The sequence below is a fragment of the Solanum pennellii genome, chromosome 9 (genome assembly GCF_001406875.1).
Source record: "Solanum pennellii chromosome 9, SPENNV200".
Lineage (NCBI taxonomy): Eukaryota > Viridiplantae > Streptophyta > Magnoliopsida > Solanales > Solanaceae > Solanum > Solanum pennellii.
This window is the reverse complement of record NC_028645.1, coordinates 3431401-3449800: the sequence shown is the minus strand read 5'-3', so window position 1 is coordinate 3449800 and position 18400 is coordinate 3431401. Positions and strand designations below refer to the sequence as shown.

Here is an 18400-nt window from a genome sequence, read left to right as displayed (position 1 = left end):
TGGGGTGGGGTGGGGGTGGAGTTGGGGGAGGGAGTTTCTATTTGAAAGTTAATAGACCAAGCCACTAGACCACTTGGCCCAACCATTCCCATACCAACCAAGGAGTTGTCACTATCTAAACCAAAGACAAAGTAAGTTTTTTTTTGTGCTAAAAAGGCAAAAAAGTCAGCAGCATGCTTGACATCTTATTAAATTCCTTAAAACAACAAACATCAATCTACACATTGAAAAAGACTAATTTGATTGTTGAGAGTCATGTTTCATTGACTACATTCACAAACATAACCAAATGCCCCAACATTCTTTTATAACGGTTACGTCAGCTTATGTTCACCTCAACTAATTTCATAAAGTATCTGTTATTATCTCCCAATAACTATGTTCCCTAAGATTTGGACAATAAACACTTTTGTTCAAAGAGAGTAACACTTTGTGTAAAATTGATCAAAATCTATGATCGTATCGAGTATTTCCAAAGTAATCGTTTCACAAACGAATCCAAGCAACATATCTATACTTACTAATTAGATAGAATGATCACACAATATATTCATTGTCATTTCAAATTACAAACTTTCAAATCAAACAGACAATGTAATGCAACAAACATAGTTCAAATGATTACTACAAAATCCAAAAACAAGCAAAATAAACAAACATAAAATGGTTAACTTACATAGTTAACAACAAATTGGACACTGAATCAAACCATTCTCATTGCAGTCTCCACATTTCACAGTACTCTTTCCATCCTTAGCCAACAATTTTCTACTCCCATTGCAGTCCATACACATCACGAACCGGATCCCCGCGCAGCCATCACACGTGGCAGCTGCCCTCGGGATCCCGTCGAGTAAAATTCCCAATTTACCCTCCTCTTCCAACTTCAACATTTCATCAGCTCCACCAATTAACCTCCCTTTTACAAACACTAAAGGAACTTTCACCTCTTTTGTCCCCATTAGTCCTCTTAGCTCTTCCTTATACCCCGAATCCATCGATATATCACGTTCAATCACACGAACATCATTCGATTCGAGTATAGCTCTAGCAGTATTACAATCCTCGAATGTCTTTCTAATACCCCTCAATGTAGTTGTATAGATTACAACTGCATTTTCACCTTCTGGTGGGCATTTTTTCTCAAATAACTCAAGCATTGTCTCTGCTTCTTGTGAACTCCTAGCTTTTCGAGAAATTGGCGTAGCAGACACCATTTTCTTGATCTGTTCTTCTTCTTCAGACATCTCTTTCTCGAAAGCTTCCACGAGCTGTGGATCAAACAACGGACTTAAACTCCTTCTCCTCCTCGAAACCAAAACAGAATCTACCTTCAAACTATCACATTTCACCTCATTCGGACTCCCTTTCTTCGAAAAATTCAATCTTGGTGACATTTTCCATGGACTCTGCATCAATTTACAATCTTTCAACACATTTTTGGGGCTAAAATCAACCAAATTAGTTTCATTACCCCTTCCTCGATTCTCCTTTCCACTCAATTTCTTGAATTTACGCGGAGAGCTCATTTGATTCAAGAACTTCAAAGGGCTACGAGCATCAATATCGCCAAATCCACGAAGAAAAACCCGAGATTTTGGACTAATCTTGGAATTTTTTACAACAACTTCTTCATCAAGATCTTCCATTAACTCCCAAGTATTAATAACTTCATGAGATTCTTCATGGGGTGGTGATTTCTTGATCTCTTTCACACATTCCTTAATCGATAAAGGCGGGTTTCGCATAAAGTTTGAATCTTTTTCAAGATTCAACACACCATAAGTACTTGAAGTTAAAGAAACAACATGGTCAGGGTAATCATCACCATTTTTTCTCAAATTTTTTTTGTTGAAGAGTTTTGATGGTACACAACCCATTGATTTGGGGGTGGTGGGGTGGATTTTTCAGACAAGAATTTGCATTTTTTGTTGAGTTTTTGAAGAAGATGAAAGTGGGAAAGTTTTAGTTTAAGGAAAATAATAATAATAAAAACATCAACGGTTATGACTGTCCTTATAACGGGCCCAAACGGTCGAAAATTTCGAATGAAAACATGTTGGGGTAAATTTTTGTAACAAGTCCTTCATTTTTGACTAATATTCAGTAAAAACACCACTTTTATATTTTTCGAAAAAAAATGTATGTTATTCAACTATCAGAAATATAATTATGTTACCGTTAATAATCAGGGGATGAAAACGTTATTATCGTGAGTCGTGACATGTTTTTATGAGATCGGTATGGTCTTTAAAAACACCACTTTCATATTTCTCGAGAAAAAAAATACGCAAATATGTTATTGATCTATTAGAAATATGATTATGTTACCGTTAATAATCGGAGGGTGAAAATGTTATTTCTCAAAAAAAAAATCTATCAGAAATATAATTATGTTACCGTTAATTATCAGGGGATGAAAACGTTTTTATCGTGAGTCGTGATATGTATTTATGAGATTGGTGTGATCTTTAAAAACACCACTTACATATTTCTCGAGGGGGGGGGGGGGACACGCAAATATATTAGTAATCTATTAGAAATATGATTATGTTACCGTTAATAATCGGAGGGTGAAAATGTTATTTCTCAAAAAATAATGTTATTAAACTATCATAAATTTAATCATGTTACCATTAATAATCAGGGGATGAAAACGTTATTATCGTGAGTATATGTATTTATGAGATTGGTGTGATCTTTAAAAACACCACTTATATATTTCTCGGGGGGGGGGGGGAATACGCAAATATATTATTAACCTATTAGAGATATGATTATGTCACCGTTAATAATCGGAGGATGAAAATGTTATTGAGGAAACCTTTGAGATTTGGCGATATTGATGCTCGTAGCACTATCCCGTTGATATTCTGGAATCATATGAGCTCACCGCAAAAATTCAAGAAATCGGGTGAGGAGGAGGATAAAGGAGGAAAGATTAACAGAGGTGATGAAGCTGATTTGTTGGTGAATGAATGTTATCATTAGATTTCGTTCGAAATCGAGGTAATTACATAATAATCGAAGCGAGTAATAATAATGAGTGGTAGTTTCGGCCATCAGTACTGTTTTACTGTTTACGGTGAAGTGGAAGAAGAAGCAGTTTCTGCCGCTCCTTCCAATTCTATGACAACCATTTAGGGTTTTTTATGTCGTGTTGTTTATCACTAACTAAACTGCATTCGATTTTACAAGTCAATTTTTTGGTTTTCGTGTCACATGTCATCTGATTAAATCACCTACGTCGCTTCATTAATCTGATTCGTCTATTTTTACACGTCGAACTATCAAAATGATCTATTCATGACACTCGTTAATAGTTAGGCTAAAAATGTCACCATCGTGACACATTTATCCCTCAGGCCACTAATCGCTAACAACCTACACATTCAATCTTTTAAGCTTAATTCTTTATTTTGAAATATTCTATATTTCACATCATTTAATTAAACGACCTACATCACCTAATATATTTCATATGTTTTAATGTACTCCATTTTATTTATCACACGCAATATATTATTCATGAAAAATTAAATTTTAATTTTATTTATTAGAATTAAACGTTTATTACCATACTAAAAAAATATATATTTATTAACAAGGACATAACTTTATTTTACAACTAAATCCATCCCAACAAACATGAAATATCTTCATAAATTTTTTCTTTCCCTTTTTAATTATCGTCCTTTTAACGATCAACTAAATAAAACCTAGTGAAGTTATATATCCAAAGTAAACATTTATATATTTATTACATAATTCTTTTAAATTATTATCTTTATTTATTTATAGCCTATACTTTATAGGTGACTTTAGTAGTAAATGAGATTTGCCTTGACATTATAAATGTCAACATTCTTCGAAGCATAGGGACAAGTAGATTAATGCTTATGAGAAGAGACAAAAAAGTTGTCAATTATCAAGAATGTTGGTAGTTAAAAATTGTCATTTATAATCAACACTACACTCCCAAAAATTAATGGACCTTTATTTGGATATCATATTTAAAATCTTTTTGAAAATTAGTGGAGTCTAATAAACGAAATTAAATTTGAATATATCAAAATTGATATATGGATAGTTTATTAACTCGTTCGTCAAAGGTTATTTAGATTAAGATTAGCTAAGTAATGAGTCAAAGGTCAACCCTCCCCATTTACGACCATAAACTTTGGATTGGATTTGAAATTTTATTTTTAAGTAATCGTTCAAAGGTTATATACGGGTTGAGATGAGCTAAGTAATAGGTCAAAGGTCAGCGCTCCTAACTTTTTAAAAACTCTAAGCTAGCGTTTGACTATAGATTTTGAATCAGATTTTGAAAATTCATCTTTAATTAACTCGTCGAAGGTTACTTGGGTTGATATGAGCTAAGTAGTGGGTCAAAAGTCAACGCTCTCAACTTTTACCAACTCTTGTCTAGCGTTTGATCATAGACTTTGAATCAAATTAAAAAAAAATTATGTTCAAAATATTTGTTTGACCATCAAATTGGATCAGATTTTAAAATTTTGGTCTTTAATATTTTCAAACTATAAAAAATTGGCTTAGATTATCTTATTTTTTAGGGATATTTTTTATTTTTAGTATTTCTACTCACATAACTTTTTTAAAAAATCAAGTAAAATGCATACCCAAACACAACTTAAAAATTAAAATTTCAAGTATCAACTTCAAAATCTATGGCCTGACGGATGCTAAATTTTTTTGTTTGTTTTCTTATTATCTAATAAAACTTCTTTTCCTTTATTATGATAATATATACCATATCAATTTTTTTTTAAAAAAAAAATTACAAATATGTTAATAAAGGATTGGAACAGAAGTGAATTTGGGCCAAAGCAGGACAAAGCTATTTTGGGCTTTTTAAGTGGGCCTAGCCCAATCCAACAAGTTAGCTAGCATGGACTTCAAACAATAGGCCCACCTTTTGTTTGTTCCAAGTGAAAATGAAGCATTTTTATCCGTAAGCTAGCATTTGGTCATAGATTCTTATATATTAGATTTTGATTTATAGATTTTTTATTAGATTTGAAAATTTATCTTCAAATATTTGTTTGATTATGAAATTTGACCAAATTTTAAAATTCTATCTTCAAATATATGTCTGATCATGAAATTCGACAAGCTTTCGAAATTTCATCTTCAAATATATGTTTTGACCATTAGATTTGCTAAGGTTTTGAATATCTTTCTTCAAATATTTGTTTGACCATGAAATTTGACTTGATTTTGAAAACATCTTTCTTTAAATATTTGTTGTCTAGATTTTGAAATTTGATCTTCAAATATATGTTCGACCATAAAATTTGACCAATTTTTGTAAACTCGGTCTGCCAGTATCTGTTAACTGTGAAATTTGACTAGAACTTTTTTTAAAAAAAATCTATCTCTAAATATCTGTTTGACTGTGAAATTTGACTAGATTTTAAAATTTGATCATATTCTAAATTTTGAATATTCAAATATTTGTCGGCACTTTCACTCACAAAAACTTCAATTATTTTTCAAGTAGTATATTCAAACGCAACCACAAAAATTATATTTTCAAATTTCAAAATATAATTTTAGAAATCTATAATCAGGATCTTAAATAAAAGTCTAAAATAAATGGAAAACCTAATCGATCACATTAAAATAAAGCAAATTTTACTTCTAATAATTTATGGTTTGATACATATAAAAGTAGAACGATTTGACGTGTTTGAAATAATATAAGTTGTTATTAGATATAATCGTAACAAATTAAGTCTTTTGTTATACAATAAAAACATACTATATATAATATAATGATTAACTTACTTAGGGTAAAATTTATCTATATCGGGTGTATATATTGTATACGTTTAAATTTTGTAGTTCATTTTACTTAATTTTAATTAAATATTATGTATTTTATTTTATTAAATCACGTAATAGTGAAAATCATATTAGTTTAATATATACACTCAATGCGGATAAGTTTTTTTCGTCAACTTGAGCTTGACTATGGTGACATGATTTGAATCTCTTTAATATTAATAAGAAGTCTCAAATTTTAACCCTTATAAATAAAAACTTTATTGAGATCTTCATTTTCAATACGAATATCGAACACGAATTTATAACTCAAACAATAGTATATTCTTTTATCTTTTTTCCCAATAAAGCACTGTCCAAACTTCCACCAAACGTGTATAAGCAAATAGTAGCAAAATCAGAACTTTATTCTAAAAAGTATTGCTTTTTCGATTTCGTTTTATGCCATATATTACTTTTAAGAGAATAATATATTTGATTTATATAATAAATATTTTAAATTTGAACGTTTCATATCTTTTCTTTTTTTTTATAAAGAAGTTTTATCGTCACACATATTTTATAGCACATTTAAAATGCAAATACAAAATTAATCTTATAGTCAGGTTTCAAGAATCTACTTAAAGAAATTAAACGACAAGTGAAATTTCGTTATATGAAAATATAAATAAAAGGCGTAGTACACTTTAACAATCAATTGATATGGTGGAATAAATGAGATTCTAGCTCTAATATTCGTAATCATATATCTACAATTCGAGCTCTTTGAAAGTAAAGAAATTTTGATAAAAAATATTTATCTTAAAATTATCATACACATAACGCGAATCAAAATTAGTTGGACGACGACAAATTTCTTTTTCAAAGCATGTTCTTGGAATTTGGGGTTTTATCAACTTTGTGTGGCGGCTTTACTACATGATATATGAATAAATAATGACAGCAAAGAAGTCCAAGGTGGTGTGCACAATTTTTGTTTATTACTTTTTTCCATAGTTTGGTATTTATATTTAAATCTAATTAAGTTGAATTTACGTATTTTAGGGTTTATTTTGGAGGGCGATATAATTAATTTATTTTATATTTAGAATTTGAATATGTTATTTTAAATTAAAAATGAATGAATCTCAATTACTCTATTATAATTCAGATTGATTAATTATTATATACCTTTAACCTTTGCTTCTATAGTAGTACTTATATCATTTTTGTTTTCTTTTTTACATTGGTGCATTGGACTAATTTGAGTCAATTATCTTGTTATATTTTTTTAAGTTTTACATTTGATATTTGTGTTTGAGATAGCTCGATTGATTTGAATTTATGCCAAAAAAGTCATTAAAGGAATGGTACTTCCTAAATTGTTTTATGTAGTGAGTTTGAATCTGATATATCTGATTAGAAATGAAGGAATCTCATTCACCTCGTTACCGTTCTTGATGGTAATTAATGAATGATGGAAGAAGCATTAGCTTAGCTAACAAGGGTTGTAGTAGAGTGATGAGTACTCATTCATCTTTATTCAAGAGGTCTTGAGTTCGATCCCCCTTGAGTACAGAGTCGTCTTTGTTAGGTTCGCTGTATCCTCCAATGTGGAACTTCCCAATGCAAATCAGGGTTATGGGTATAAAGTCGCCTTTGTTAGGCAATGTTTTACCTTCTGATGTGAAACTTTCCACCGCGAATCCAGATTTAGTGAGTACCGGACACCGGATGGAAAGTAAAAAAAAAAGAGTATTAGTTAGGATGAGACTATTTTCTATCTTTATCCACGTATAACTAATATCGTAATTTGCTATGTGTATATACACCCTAATACTGAATAAAGAGTACAACTAATACATATATTAAAACTATTTTAAAACAAAGGTATATAACATTTGATACTTAAATTAAATATTGGTCCCATCATTGGGGGGATTAACAAGGCACACAAGCTATGGCGCAAAAACCTCATACACTTGTTCTAGAAGTAATATAAGAGAGAAATAAGGCCGTGTTCGAGTTCATCGCTGAATGGTTAAAGCGCTCAATTGTACTAGAGCAACTAGAAAGAGATTCTTTAACCAAAAAGAATTCGATTCAGAACACTTAAGAGGAAGCACTTCAACCATCAATTTTCCGCTTCTTCTTTGATTTTTGATCTTGAGAGTGATCGAAGGATCCTGAAGAGGTCAATGCACTACGGCCACTTTTGCCTGAATCTTGAACAGATTGGTTATTGGATTTTGCAGGGCCGCCATCACTGTGTTTTCTCTTGGTAGATTTGGATGAACTCCCTGATCGCATAATACTCCGTGTCCTAGTACTTTGACTAGGAGTTGCAAAGCGACGAGATGAATTGGTCAATGTAGTACCAGACGATCTCTGAGCCATCATCTGCTTCAAGTTTATGCTGTTCGGTTTAAGCTCACTTGGTTCCGGATAATGGACAAGGGAAACACGCCGCGAAATTTTGCCAGCTGCCAAAACATGCAAAACTCTGCTCAAACGCCTTAATTATGTGCTTGAACGGAAATTAAGCAGCATTTGGATCATATAGAGGTTCACATTAAGGAATAACAATAAGTTCTACCAAAAATATAAACAGAAGAGCATTAGTAGTTGGATTATGTGCAAATTCCGCTCAACTAAGAGAGAGCAATAAAATTTCAATATGCAAACAAAACGAGCATGTCATATGTGGACATAGTAGATTAAATTGAAATCATCAAAGATATTGAGTCACATTAGCTTCAGTACACATGTGACAACAGTGCGTGGGTACACAACATAATGGTTGGTACAACAACATTATGAAGCACGACGCCTTAACTGTCAACAGAATAGCTTTGACTTGACACCAACATCACAAAATATGAGATAAAAATGACATACCCAAAAGGACATTGCAGTATTGCACGTTTTGAGTATCGAGATCATGAGTGAATAAGCAGACAAGTGTATAGTAAAATGCAAAGGAACTAAGAGTTACCAATTTTTGGCTCAGAATCAGATGATAGAAAGACCATCGCATCTGGGTCCTGCGCTCTACAACTGACCACTTCATATGATTTACCTGTTACAAAAGCAATCATTGAGCAAGACGTTAAGAAATTAAAAGAATCTTTCATTATCTTAAAAGGCCTGATATGAAAATTAGAGGTGCTGAGGTGGAGAGACAAACTCAATTAGATGTAAATGTTTTTTTTTTTTTTTTGAAACTGGTAAATATGTAAATGTTATTCTTATGACTATACTTGCCAGATGAATCCTCAAAACTGCCCATATGCCCATCATGATGGAGCTTCAATGAAACTTCTTGCCCATCAAGACCTGGATGCTGGAGTAGCCAATTGGAAATGTCAAAACTCAGAACCGATGTAAGTGACAAGGACTGAAAAATATATTAACAACCTCAACTCCTCAAGTGCACACCCAACATTAAGAATCATTCTCATTCCATTCAAAATCATAGTAAATCTCATAAATAAACTCTTTTTGTTTAGAAACTAGGAAAGGATGGAAAATTTTACATGGCTTGACCCAGAAAAGGAAATAGACAGAGACAGGAAATCTATTCATTTGTTGGAAGGATATTTTCAACCTGATTGGGAAAAAAAATGCACCTTATTACATCCTAAAAATGGAAGAACAAAAAATTCTCACGAATCTTACTTGATTAAAGGGCCACTGTATAAGCCAGAGCTCAGTTGAGTCTGAAATGTTAAGATTGACAAGTGAATCCTTTTTGACCTCCTCAAATTCTGATGGTGGTTTGTAGCTCAGTTCATTCGGAGCATCCATAATGATGGTATATATTCAATAAGAGCACTTGAAAATGGCAGCCAAAACAGCTCCTAAACCAAAGGTTTACACAGAAAAGCACATTAGATAACTCAAAATTTGAAAATCTTTGGAGTTAATAGACCTTTGACCCACAACAGCAATAAACCAAGTGAAACCCCACTAAATGGGGTCTGAAGAGGGTAGAGTGTAGATAGACCTTACCACTACCTCTCCGAGGTAAAGAGGTTGTTTCCAAAAGACCCTCAACTCAAGCAAATCAAACCAGTAATTAAGAGAAAAACATGATAACAAATAGCAAAGTAGTGCGAAACATATATGCAAGAAACCATGACATTAACAACAAGGTGTAGTCATCTAAACGCAAAATGCATTAAATCACATATGATAATTAGAAACCCAAAACCAAAGACTACATGAATATGCTGATACTACGACTAACACGGAGCTCCACTCAGCCAATGACATGAATAGGCTAGTAATAAGAACACCCCTCAACTAACCACTAACCTTCAAGCCTTATCCACAGCCTCAATACCCTCCTATCTAAGCTCAAGTAGTCTTCCCGTTACGTCATGTGATTTATGTTCATCATGTAGCATTCAAACTGAATCCTAGATAAGCTACAATACAACATATCGTGCCTAATCACCTCTCCGCAATACTTATTCAGCCTACCTCCGCCTCTCCTCGAGCCCACTATCAAAAGTGGTTTAAATTTAATAAGACTTAATAATCGCATAATCACAGTCTATGTCTAATGTTCAAATCACTTGAACTCCTAACCAAAAACTCATACAGATTAACTTAAGAATTGAATAAGGCACTTTCTATCTGAATAAGAACTATTAGTCCAGCTTCCATGGCAGACAATCAAATTCTCATGTGACAAAATTTCTCGAAAATAGAGTATAAATTCAAGAATAAACCAGGTGCTTCTGTAAACAAAGTTAAAACATACTGAGAAGAGGGACTGAGAGACGAGTTAGAATGAGAAATACACGCACCGCTGCCCTGCTGGTTGCCGACGGTTTCTACGCCGCTGCCCTGCTGGTCGCCGACGGTGGCTGCGCCGCTGTTCTGTTGGTCGCCGACGGTAGCTGCGCTGTGAGAGTGAAAAAAGTGAACCGATGAATAGAATTTTTGAATTTTAATTTAGGGCACCAAATACAAAATTGGGATTGGGTTAAAAATAAATCTGAAATGGGCTTGGATTTTGGGTTTTATTTAGCCAAAATTATAAATTTTATTTGATAAAAATGTTAGGGAAAATAGTCTGGTGGATCTTCGTACTTGTATCGAATTGTATTATGGACTTTTCTGTAAAAAGCTATGTAGAAGAGTCCATAATACAATCCGATACAAGTACGAGGGTCCATCAAATTATTCTGCCAAAATGTTACCACATCGAATTAAAGAAGAATTGAACTTTCAAAATCAAAATAAAAAAATTAAATTAGTTTGATTTTTCGATTTTCTTGTACTTGTGTTCATCTATAGATTGAATTGAAATATGTTTAATAAGTCGGTCATAATTTGACTCGTTCAATTTTTACTACATTTTCGATTGGTTAAGTATTTTAAAAAAAAAATAATTTTTGTCTCAATTATAAATAACATAGTATCAACTAAGAATATATTTTTTTAAAAAAACATTCTAACGAAGTTTCTCATTAATCAACAATTTTTAAATGATTTGAAACGGGGCGAATCAAAATTTGTTTAGCTACTAAAATGAGGTTGACGTGAATTTTGTCATCCGTATTCAAACTAAAAAGAGTAAAAGGTCAAAGAAAAACTTAAAATATTTTAATTTTTCGAGTTTCATATCTAAATTATAAGGTGGACGGATTTCTAACTCATTTATCATCAAATATTTTTTTGAACCAAACCTCAATTATTAGTTGTTCTTTTTTTCTTAATTGAAAATGTGATATTTTAAATAAAAAATAAAAAAGAGAATAACTAATTGTCAAGGTGTGTCTCAATAAACATTAAACAATTGATTACACTTCAAATAAAATTTTTGTGTATCTGATAATTCTGATATGAAATTCATTAAAAAAAAAAGATATTTTAAATATATTTTCTGACTATTAATCCTAAATTAAATGTATAAATATTTTATTCTTATCCTTATTTTCTGTACATCTTAATTCTCAACTTTATCTTGTTTTTTATACTCAACAAATTTTGTTGTTTTTCCATATTGCAATTTGACCAACCTTTTATAGAATTTTTAGGGCATTCTTTGACTTTTTTGTTTCTTGTTTTCTTAGAACATTTTAATTTATAATATTAGTTTCTCTTTTTTTTAAAAAAAAACATTAAAAAGTAGAGATAGAATATTTTCCTAGCTCATGTTTTTAAAGGGCAATTTTCACATATAACAAATAAAAAATTTATATTTGTATGCTATAGCAAAGTTTGCATAATTGCACTCCATAACAAACATAGAAACTGTATAATTCGCTATACATATACAGTTGAAGCAAATTATATAAAACGAAGTGTATAAAATAAGAAAGAGAAAGACACTTGGACAGAGAACTGTATAAAAACGAAGTATATAAAACGAATTATATTATTATAAGTATATAGAACGATTATATACAATTTGAATTTGTATAAAATGAGAAAGAGAGAAAGACAAAAGAGACTTGACAAGGAATATACAATTGAATCCAATTGTATAAAACGAGAAAGAGAGAAATTAGATACAATTTAAAAATTGTATAAAACGAGAAAGAGAGAAAGGCAAAAGAAACTGGGCAAGGGAGTATTTTTATTGTATAATTATAAGTGTATATGACGAAAATATATGTACTTGCATGTATATATACAATTTTCTCACGCTTTATACAAACAGAAACGCAATTTATATATTTCGCTTTTGTTTGTATAAGTGAGAAAGACGAGGGTGGCGAGCGAAATTTGGGAGAGTGGCGAGCGACATCTGGAAGAGGGGAGAGAGGAACAAAAATATATGTATTTATACATTTTTCTCTGCTTTATATAATTAGAAACAATTTTTATACACTTGTGTTTGTATAAAAATTGAGGAAGCGAGCGAGAGATTGGAGGAAAGTGCCGAGCGAGATATTTGGGAGAGAGGCGTCTGACAATTTTTTGCAAACGTTTGCTACGGAGCACAATTAAATCAAACCCTAGCTACTCTATTTATTTTAGGTTATTAGTTTGCTATTTTATACAATTTTTCATTTTTAAATCAACGAGAAGTTGAATTTTGATACTCTTATTTCATTTTCTCACACACTATTTTTTCCTCATTTGTAATAATATTTACTTATTAGTCAACAAAGATAATGATAGCAGACCAAAACAAGAAAATAGTTGTTAAAAATACAAATTAATTCTGCCTAATTAGTACTTACACTTCTTAACATCAAAAATAAAAACAAAAACCTTATTGACTAGGCAAAGGGTGACGGTACGACAAATATTAAATTATTATATTTTAATTTTAATGCTTCAATTTTGATATTATGATATTTGCTATACGTTTATTTTTTAAAAAATAGTGTTCAATATTATTAAAAAATAAATTAAAATATTGAATATCATATTTAGATAATTATCATTTCTTTCAAGTATACATAACTTTTAACTTTATAAAATATGAAATTAAATAAGTTGTAATTATCGACTTATCATGTGTAGAAACTAAAATTCAAACATAAAATTTTCAAAATCATACTGTACCAACAACCCTACATGGTTTATAAATACAAAATCTTGTCAAAGATAAATAAATAAATCGAAAATGAAAAGAAGTTGAAAATTCAATTCTTTGTCATTGCTTACGTATTTATTACTTCTCTATATAAACTTCATCTCGAAATCTTCTTAAGAATTTTTGTTAAAATTGGATCCTAATAAATTTGTTTTTCGTTTTATTATTCATCCGGTATGGCTTAATTCGAAAAGAAATATTTTTTATCAATAATTCTATTTTGTATTTAAAATTGAAATCTGAAATATCTGATTAAAAAAATATCTAATTCTTTTAACGATAGTCCCTAATAAATTTCCTTTTTTTCTTCCCTTCTTAGTTTTATGACTTTATTATATAGATTTTTTAGCCACTTATTGATATTTTTCTACCTATTTATGTAAAATATACTAGCCCACAATGATTATTACTTATTCAATAAGACATTTCTCTCTAAATCTTAGGCTTCATCAAGTGGTAGAAATAAAAAATAAATATTTCAATTTTTTTGAGTTTGGAAAATGAAAAAATCTTTAATAAGAAGTGTTTTTTTTTTAATAAATCATATGTGGTGCAAATTTTAATTATTAGGACTTGGCCACTTATAGAAAGAAATCTAATATTTAAATTTAATGGGTTCGATTGTTAAAGTTATTAGCAGTTGAAAATTTAAATAATTATAATTTTGAAATATTAAGTTCAAACATAGTATTTAATGTATTTTTAGTGGAGTTTTATATATAAATTTGAAATTTATATTCAAAGTATTGAATTCAGATAAATCTAATGTAGGTTGCTTTCACCTTCGATTTCGAAGTCTAAATGTTTACACACAATACAAAACCTTTTTTAATAGTGTTCAATCAACTTGTTCCATCTCAATTAGTTTCACAAGTATCTGCTGTTAATACAAATACTAAATAACTTTATTACCCACCTTCGATTACGACGACCAAATATTTACACAATACAAAACCTTTTTTAAAATCATAATGTTTTATCAACTTGTTCCATCTCGATTAGTTTCACAAGTATCTGCTATCAATACAAATACTTAGAAACTTTATTATTTGTCAAGATTTCAAAATTTGAAAAGAAATTATTTGATGTTTTTTCTTGTGTGTTCGTAACTTCTTGTTGTTACTATATTCCCCATCATTTTAATTGACCTAATTAGCTAGTTTGGTAAAACTAATACTACTACCTAGTGAGGTTGACTTATTAATAGTGGTTTAGTTTTGATTAATTAGTCTTTTTGAAGATTAAAAATAACCACTCTTTCTAATTAAGGTCAATTAAAGCTTGACAATTGATTATTATTATTGGCAATGCCTAATTGTTACTATCATTTTTATAGTGAAAGCAAATTTTGTTGTACCTAACATATATAGACTTCTTTAATTCTTATAATTAAGAATACATCAAACTTAATTCCTAAATTTAAAACCTATAAGGTAATATGCGACCAAAATATTTGAATATCTTAGATTAAGTAATTAATTACAAAATCAATATTATTTTAATATTGTATGATTATTGACCAATTCATTATTTAAAGTAGTCTAGCTACCTAATTACTTATTGGTTTGACAAATGGCTTACCAAATCAATCTGGTTGGTGTTCCTTTTTTCCTATCAGTTTAAGCTAATTTTGAGGAAAATAAATTCTTCAAAATACTCGATATTGTTTTAGGGTCTTTTTTATCTATAAATAGAGAAAGATTTATTGTGTCGGATCTGATTATATCGTACATGTGTTCTACAAGACGTATTAGCTCTATCTTTCTTCCCAACCCAACCCCTCCGTTCTTTAAAAAATATATAATTAAAAGACAACACTATTTCATATTCGAAAGATGTGAATATTTCATATGTCTATATAGAACAACACTACTTCATGTTCGAAAGATGTGATTCTTTCGTATGTCTCTACATAGGATTTTCACCAGTTTAGTTAGATAGTGATCGATTTTTTTTTGCGAAAACTATATTTAACCTAACAAGCAATCATCTATTGCAACACAAGCATTATTGTTCGACATGTTGAAGAAACAAAAATTTCATAACTTCAAATCAAAAAGCCAAAATTTTTGTTAAGAATATTAAATTTAAATAAGTTATTAATATCCAAAATTTTCGATGAGTGAGTCTACCGCCATCTTATTTAACTTAAATGCAATTATTAATTATTATCCCTATATATAATAACCACCTTACAAATTCTTTAGAATCTATAAGACTTTTTTCCCTCAATTATTGGGTTTATTGGTCACACTTGGCTATAGGCTAGAATTTTTAAAATAATTAACATCTACTTGAACCTAATTCCACTAAAAAGTATTTCTAGGGTTGGATATTCGGTATTCATTTTGAAATTATTTAATTTTGGATTTGGCAATTAAGTAATTGATAATTAAAAATAAATATCAAATATCAAAATTTTAAATTTTGATTTTGTAATTCGATAATTGATAAATTAATTTCGTTTTGATCTGGTATTTAGTAATACCGTATTGAAGTTGTAGCCGATTGTATTGCAAAGTCAATACTATTTTTCTAATGATTTCTATATTTTGCGTGGATGGACGATATAATAGAAGATCACTAAATAAGATGAGATCACGATAAGCAAATTGATATAACTAAAAGACATGTATTTGAATTGTTTATCTCCATTCTTTAACTTTCTTCTTTCAACTTGTACTAATGCTTCATTAAGTAAATGTTTCAATATTGGAGAAATATCAAATATCATATGGTACTTATGCTTCATATCAAACCCAAACTCGAATACCATAATTTTAAAATTCTACTCCAAAATACCATGTCAAATGCTCAATTAAAAAAATACCAAATTATCATAAATTTCAATTCGATTCGATAATTCGATTTTCGATATTTTATGCCGTGCCCCTACTTCTAACACGCCAAATTCGGTACCTAACATAAGTCGCACATATCTGATTATTGTATTTAATTAATCTAATCAATTGCTAATAATTAAATTATTGGTTGCTGGCTTTTGTTTAGAATTATTATATTATGATTGCTGGTACAAGTATATGATTTATTTGATTCAAATGTTTAAATAATAAACGAAAAGAGAGAGGGGTTATTCAAACGTCTTAAAGACACATAAATCACACAACTACATAAATATGATCAACAATTAAAAAAAAATAAAAAATAATAATAATAATAATATTAATAATAATAATATTAGAGAGGTTCTTAATTTGGAAAATCGTTAGAGATTTGGGTTTACAAAACTTAGATACAAATGTCAATTATAGAATTAAAACCTAATAATAATAATATTTTTTTATTAGTTACTGAAAAAGTTGGTAACGACAAACACAAAAAAACAATTTGATACGTTTAACTTAACAATTTGATGACATTTGAACTAAATATCTCTTAAATCATTTACAAATATTTTTATTACACTAAAGTTATAAAAAAAAAATATTTAATTCCACGAATTTTCAATTTCTAATTAGTCTAGAACAATTTTTGGAATATTTCTAACTTAATGTGTTTTCTTATTTGTTGTGAATATACATCAAAATTCACGTAGGAGAAAATAGTGAATCGTCACTATTGTTGTGATTAATACATCAAATTCAACTCATTTGTTGTTGCTATCCAACAAAGGAATTTATGGTCATTTTCGAGATTTCTCTCGTTTTTTATGAAAAATTTTAAGCTCTTATAAGAGTTTGAATTCACTTGTTATGCCATGTTGCATATCGAGAGTGTATCAGAGTGTATCTAAGTTTAGTTGTTCAATTAGGGAAGTGTTTTAATACTGTCAATAATTCGAAAATGAAACTAATAATTTGCGCCAAGTTTAAAAATGTTTTGGATACTTTCTCTCATAGTTAAAGCTTTGTATACCTACTTTTACAATTTTGAGATTTGTGGCTCTTCATAAAGTTTACGATTTGCGATAGAACAATCAATCAAGTCAACTCTTATAAACATCTTCAAGTGTGAAAATAAATATTTGCATTTTCTCCTTTAGTCAAAGTTTTAAAGATAAAATTTAAGCGTGGAATTTAACCTCGTTCCTATGCAAAGAGAGGAATAATTCCAAATATAGTATCTTATATTTGCATCTTGTTCGAATTTCTAAAAATATTTATAAAAATTTAAAGTCGCACTATCCAAACGATTAAGACGTTTTACAATCACATTAATCAAATATATGTATACATGTTATGATCAATTAGAGACACTTATTTAGAAAATCATAAAATATAAAGTTTGAGTTTAGAAAACTTAGACACAAAAGTCAATCATAGTATTAAAGCATAATAGTAATAATTAAGAGTGTTAACAAAATTTAGGTACAAACATCAATTGTGATATTAATGCCTAATATTAATAATAACAACTTTCATTAGTTACTCAAAAAGTAGTAAAGACAAACACAAAAAAGAAAAACAATTTCATACTTTAAATAATGACATTTGAACTAATTAAACATCTCTTAAATCATTTACAAATATTGTAATACACTAAATTTATAAAAATGATTATCCCTCTTATAACTAACTTCACTTTTTTTTTTCCAAAAATAAAAAATACAATCTTAAAATTCATCACAAATAAAAAATATTCTAAAGTGTCCCACAGATTCATAGTAAACAATGTACAAAAAAGATGTTCATCAAATCATTTGACTTATCTCATAAAGTAACAAAAAAGAAGTTTTGGAAGTTTCCCTTTGGTTCACTTTCATTTTAGCAAAAATGAATTTCACCTTCTAGAAAAAGAATCCCATTAGTCCATGGTTTATTACTACTATATTATTCATCATTTATTCACGTTTTCGTTGAATCGAGAATCTATCAAATATAATTTCTTAAATTCATAAAAATAAAAATAAAATTTATGTATATCGTAAATAGATTCGAATGAATAATATTTTCATTGTTTTCTAAATTTTTAATAATGTGAAGTTTGATCAGTACTTTAAATATGTTTTTTGTCATTAAGATTAGGAAAGTCGCGACAACAATAATAATTATAACTCAATTCTATTAGATTGAAATCGATTGCTCCTTATAT

General features: G+C 29.4%; 2 protein-coding genes across 3 annotated transcripts; both read right to left on the bottom strand.

Moving 5' to 3' along the window:
* Positions 1-514: 514 nt before the first annotated feature.
* Positions 515-1981, bottom strand: LOC107029767 (glutaredoxin domain-containing cysteine-rich protein 1). The gene has a single exon (XM_015231213.2). The coding sequence runs from the start codon at positions 1878-1880 to the stop codon at positions 681-683; it is 1200 nt and encodes a 399-aa protein (XP_015086699.1). The 5' UTR covers positions 1881-1981; the 3' UTR covers positions 515-680.
* A 5650-nt stretch (positions 1982-7631) lies between these two features.
* On the bottom strand, positions 7632-10849 carry LOC107029482 (mediator-associated protein 2-like). 2 transcript variants are annotated; one of them, XM_015230908.2, is made up of 5 exons: positions 10602-10849; positions 9466-9647; positions 9052-9130; positions 8783-8866; positions 7632-8270 (listed from the first exon to the last, which is right to left on the bottom strand). In XM_015230908.2, exons 2-5 carry the CDS (start codon positions 9592-9594, stop codon positions 7915-7917), a joined length of 648 nt encoding a protein of 215 aa, XP_015086394.1. In that variant the 5' UTR covers positions 9595-9647; positions 10602-10849; the 3' UTR covers positions 7632-7914. The 2 variants fall into 2 exon arrangements, with proteins under 2 accessions (XP_015086394.1, XP_027775256.1); XM_027919455.1 differs by having other exon boundaries at positions 10556-10780.
* Positions 10850-18400: the final 7551 nt, after the last annotated feature.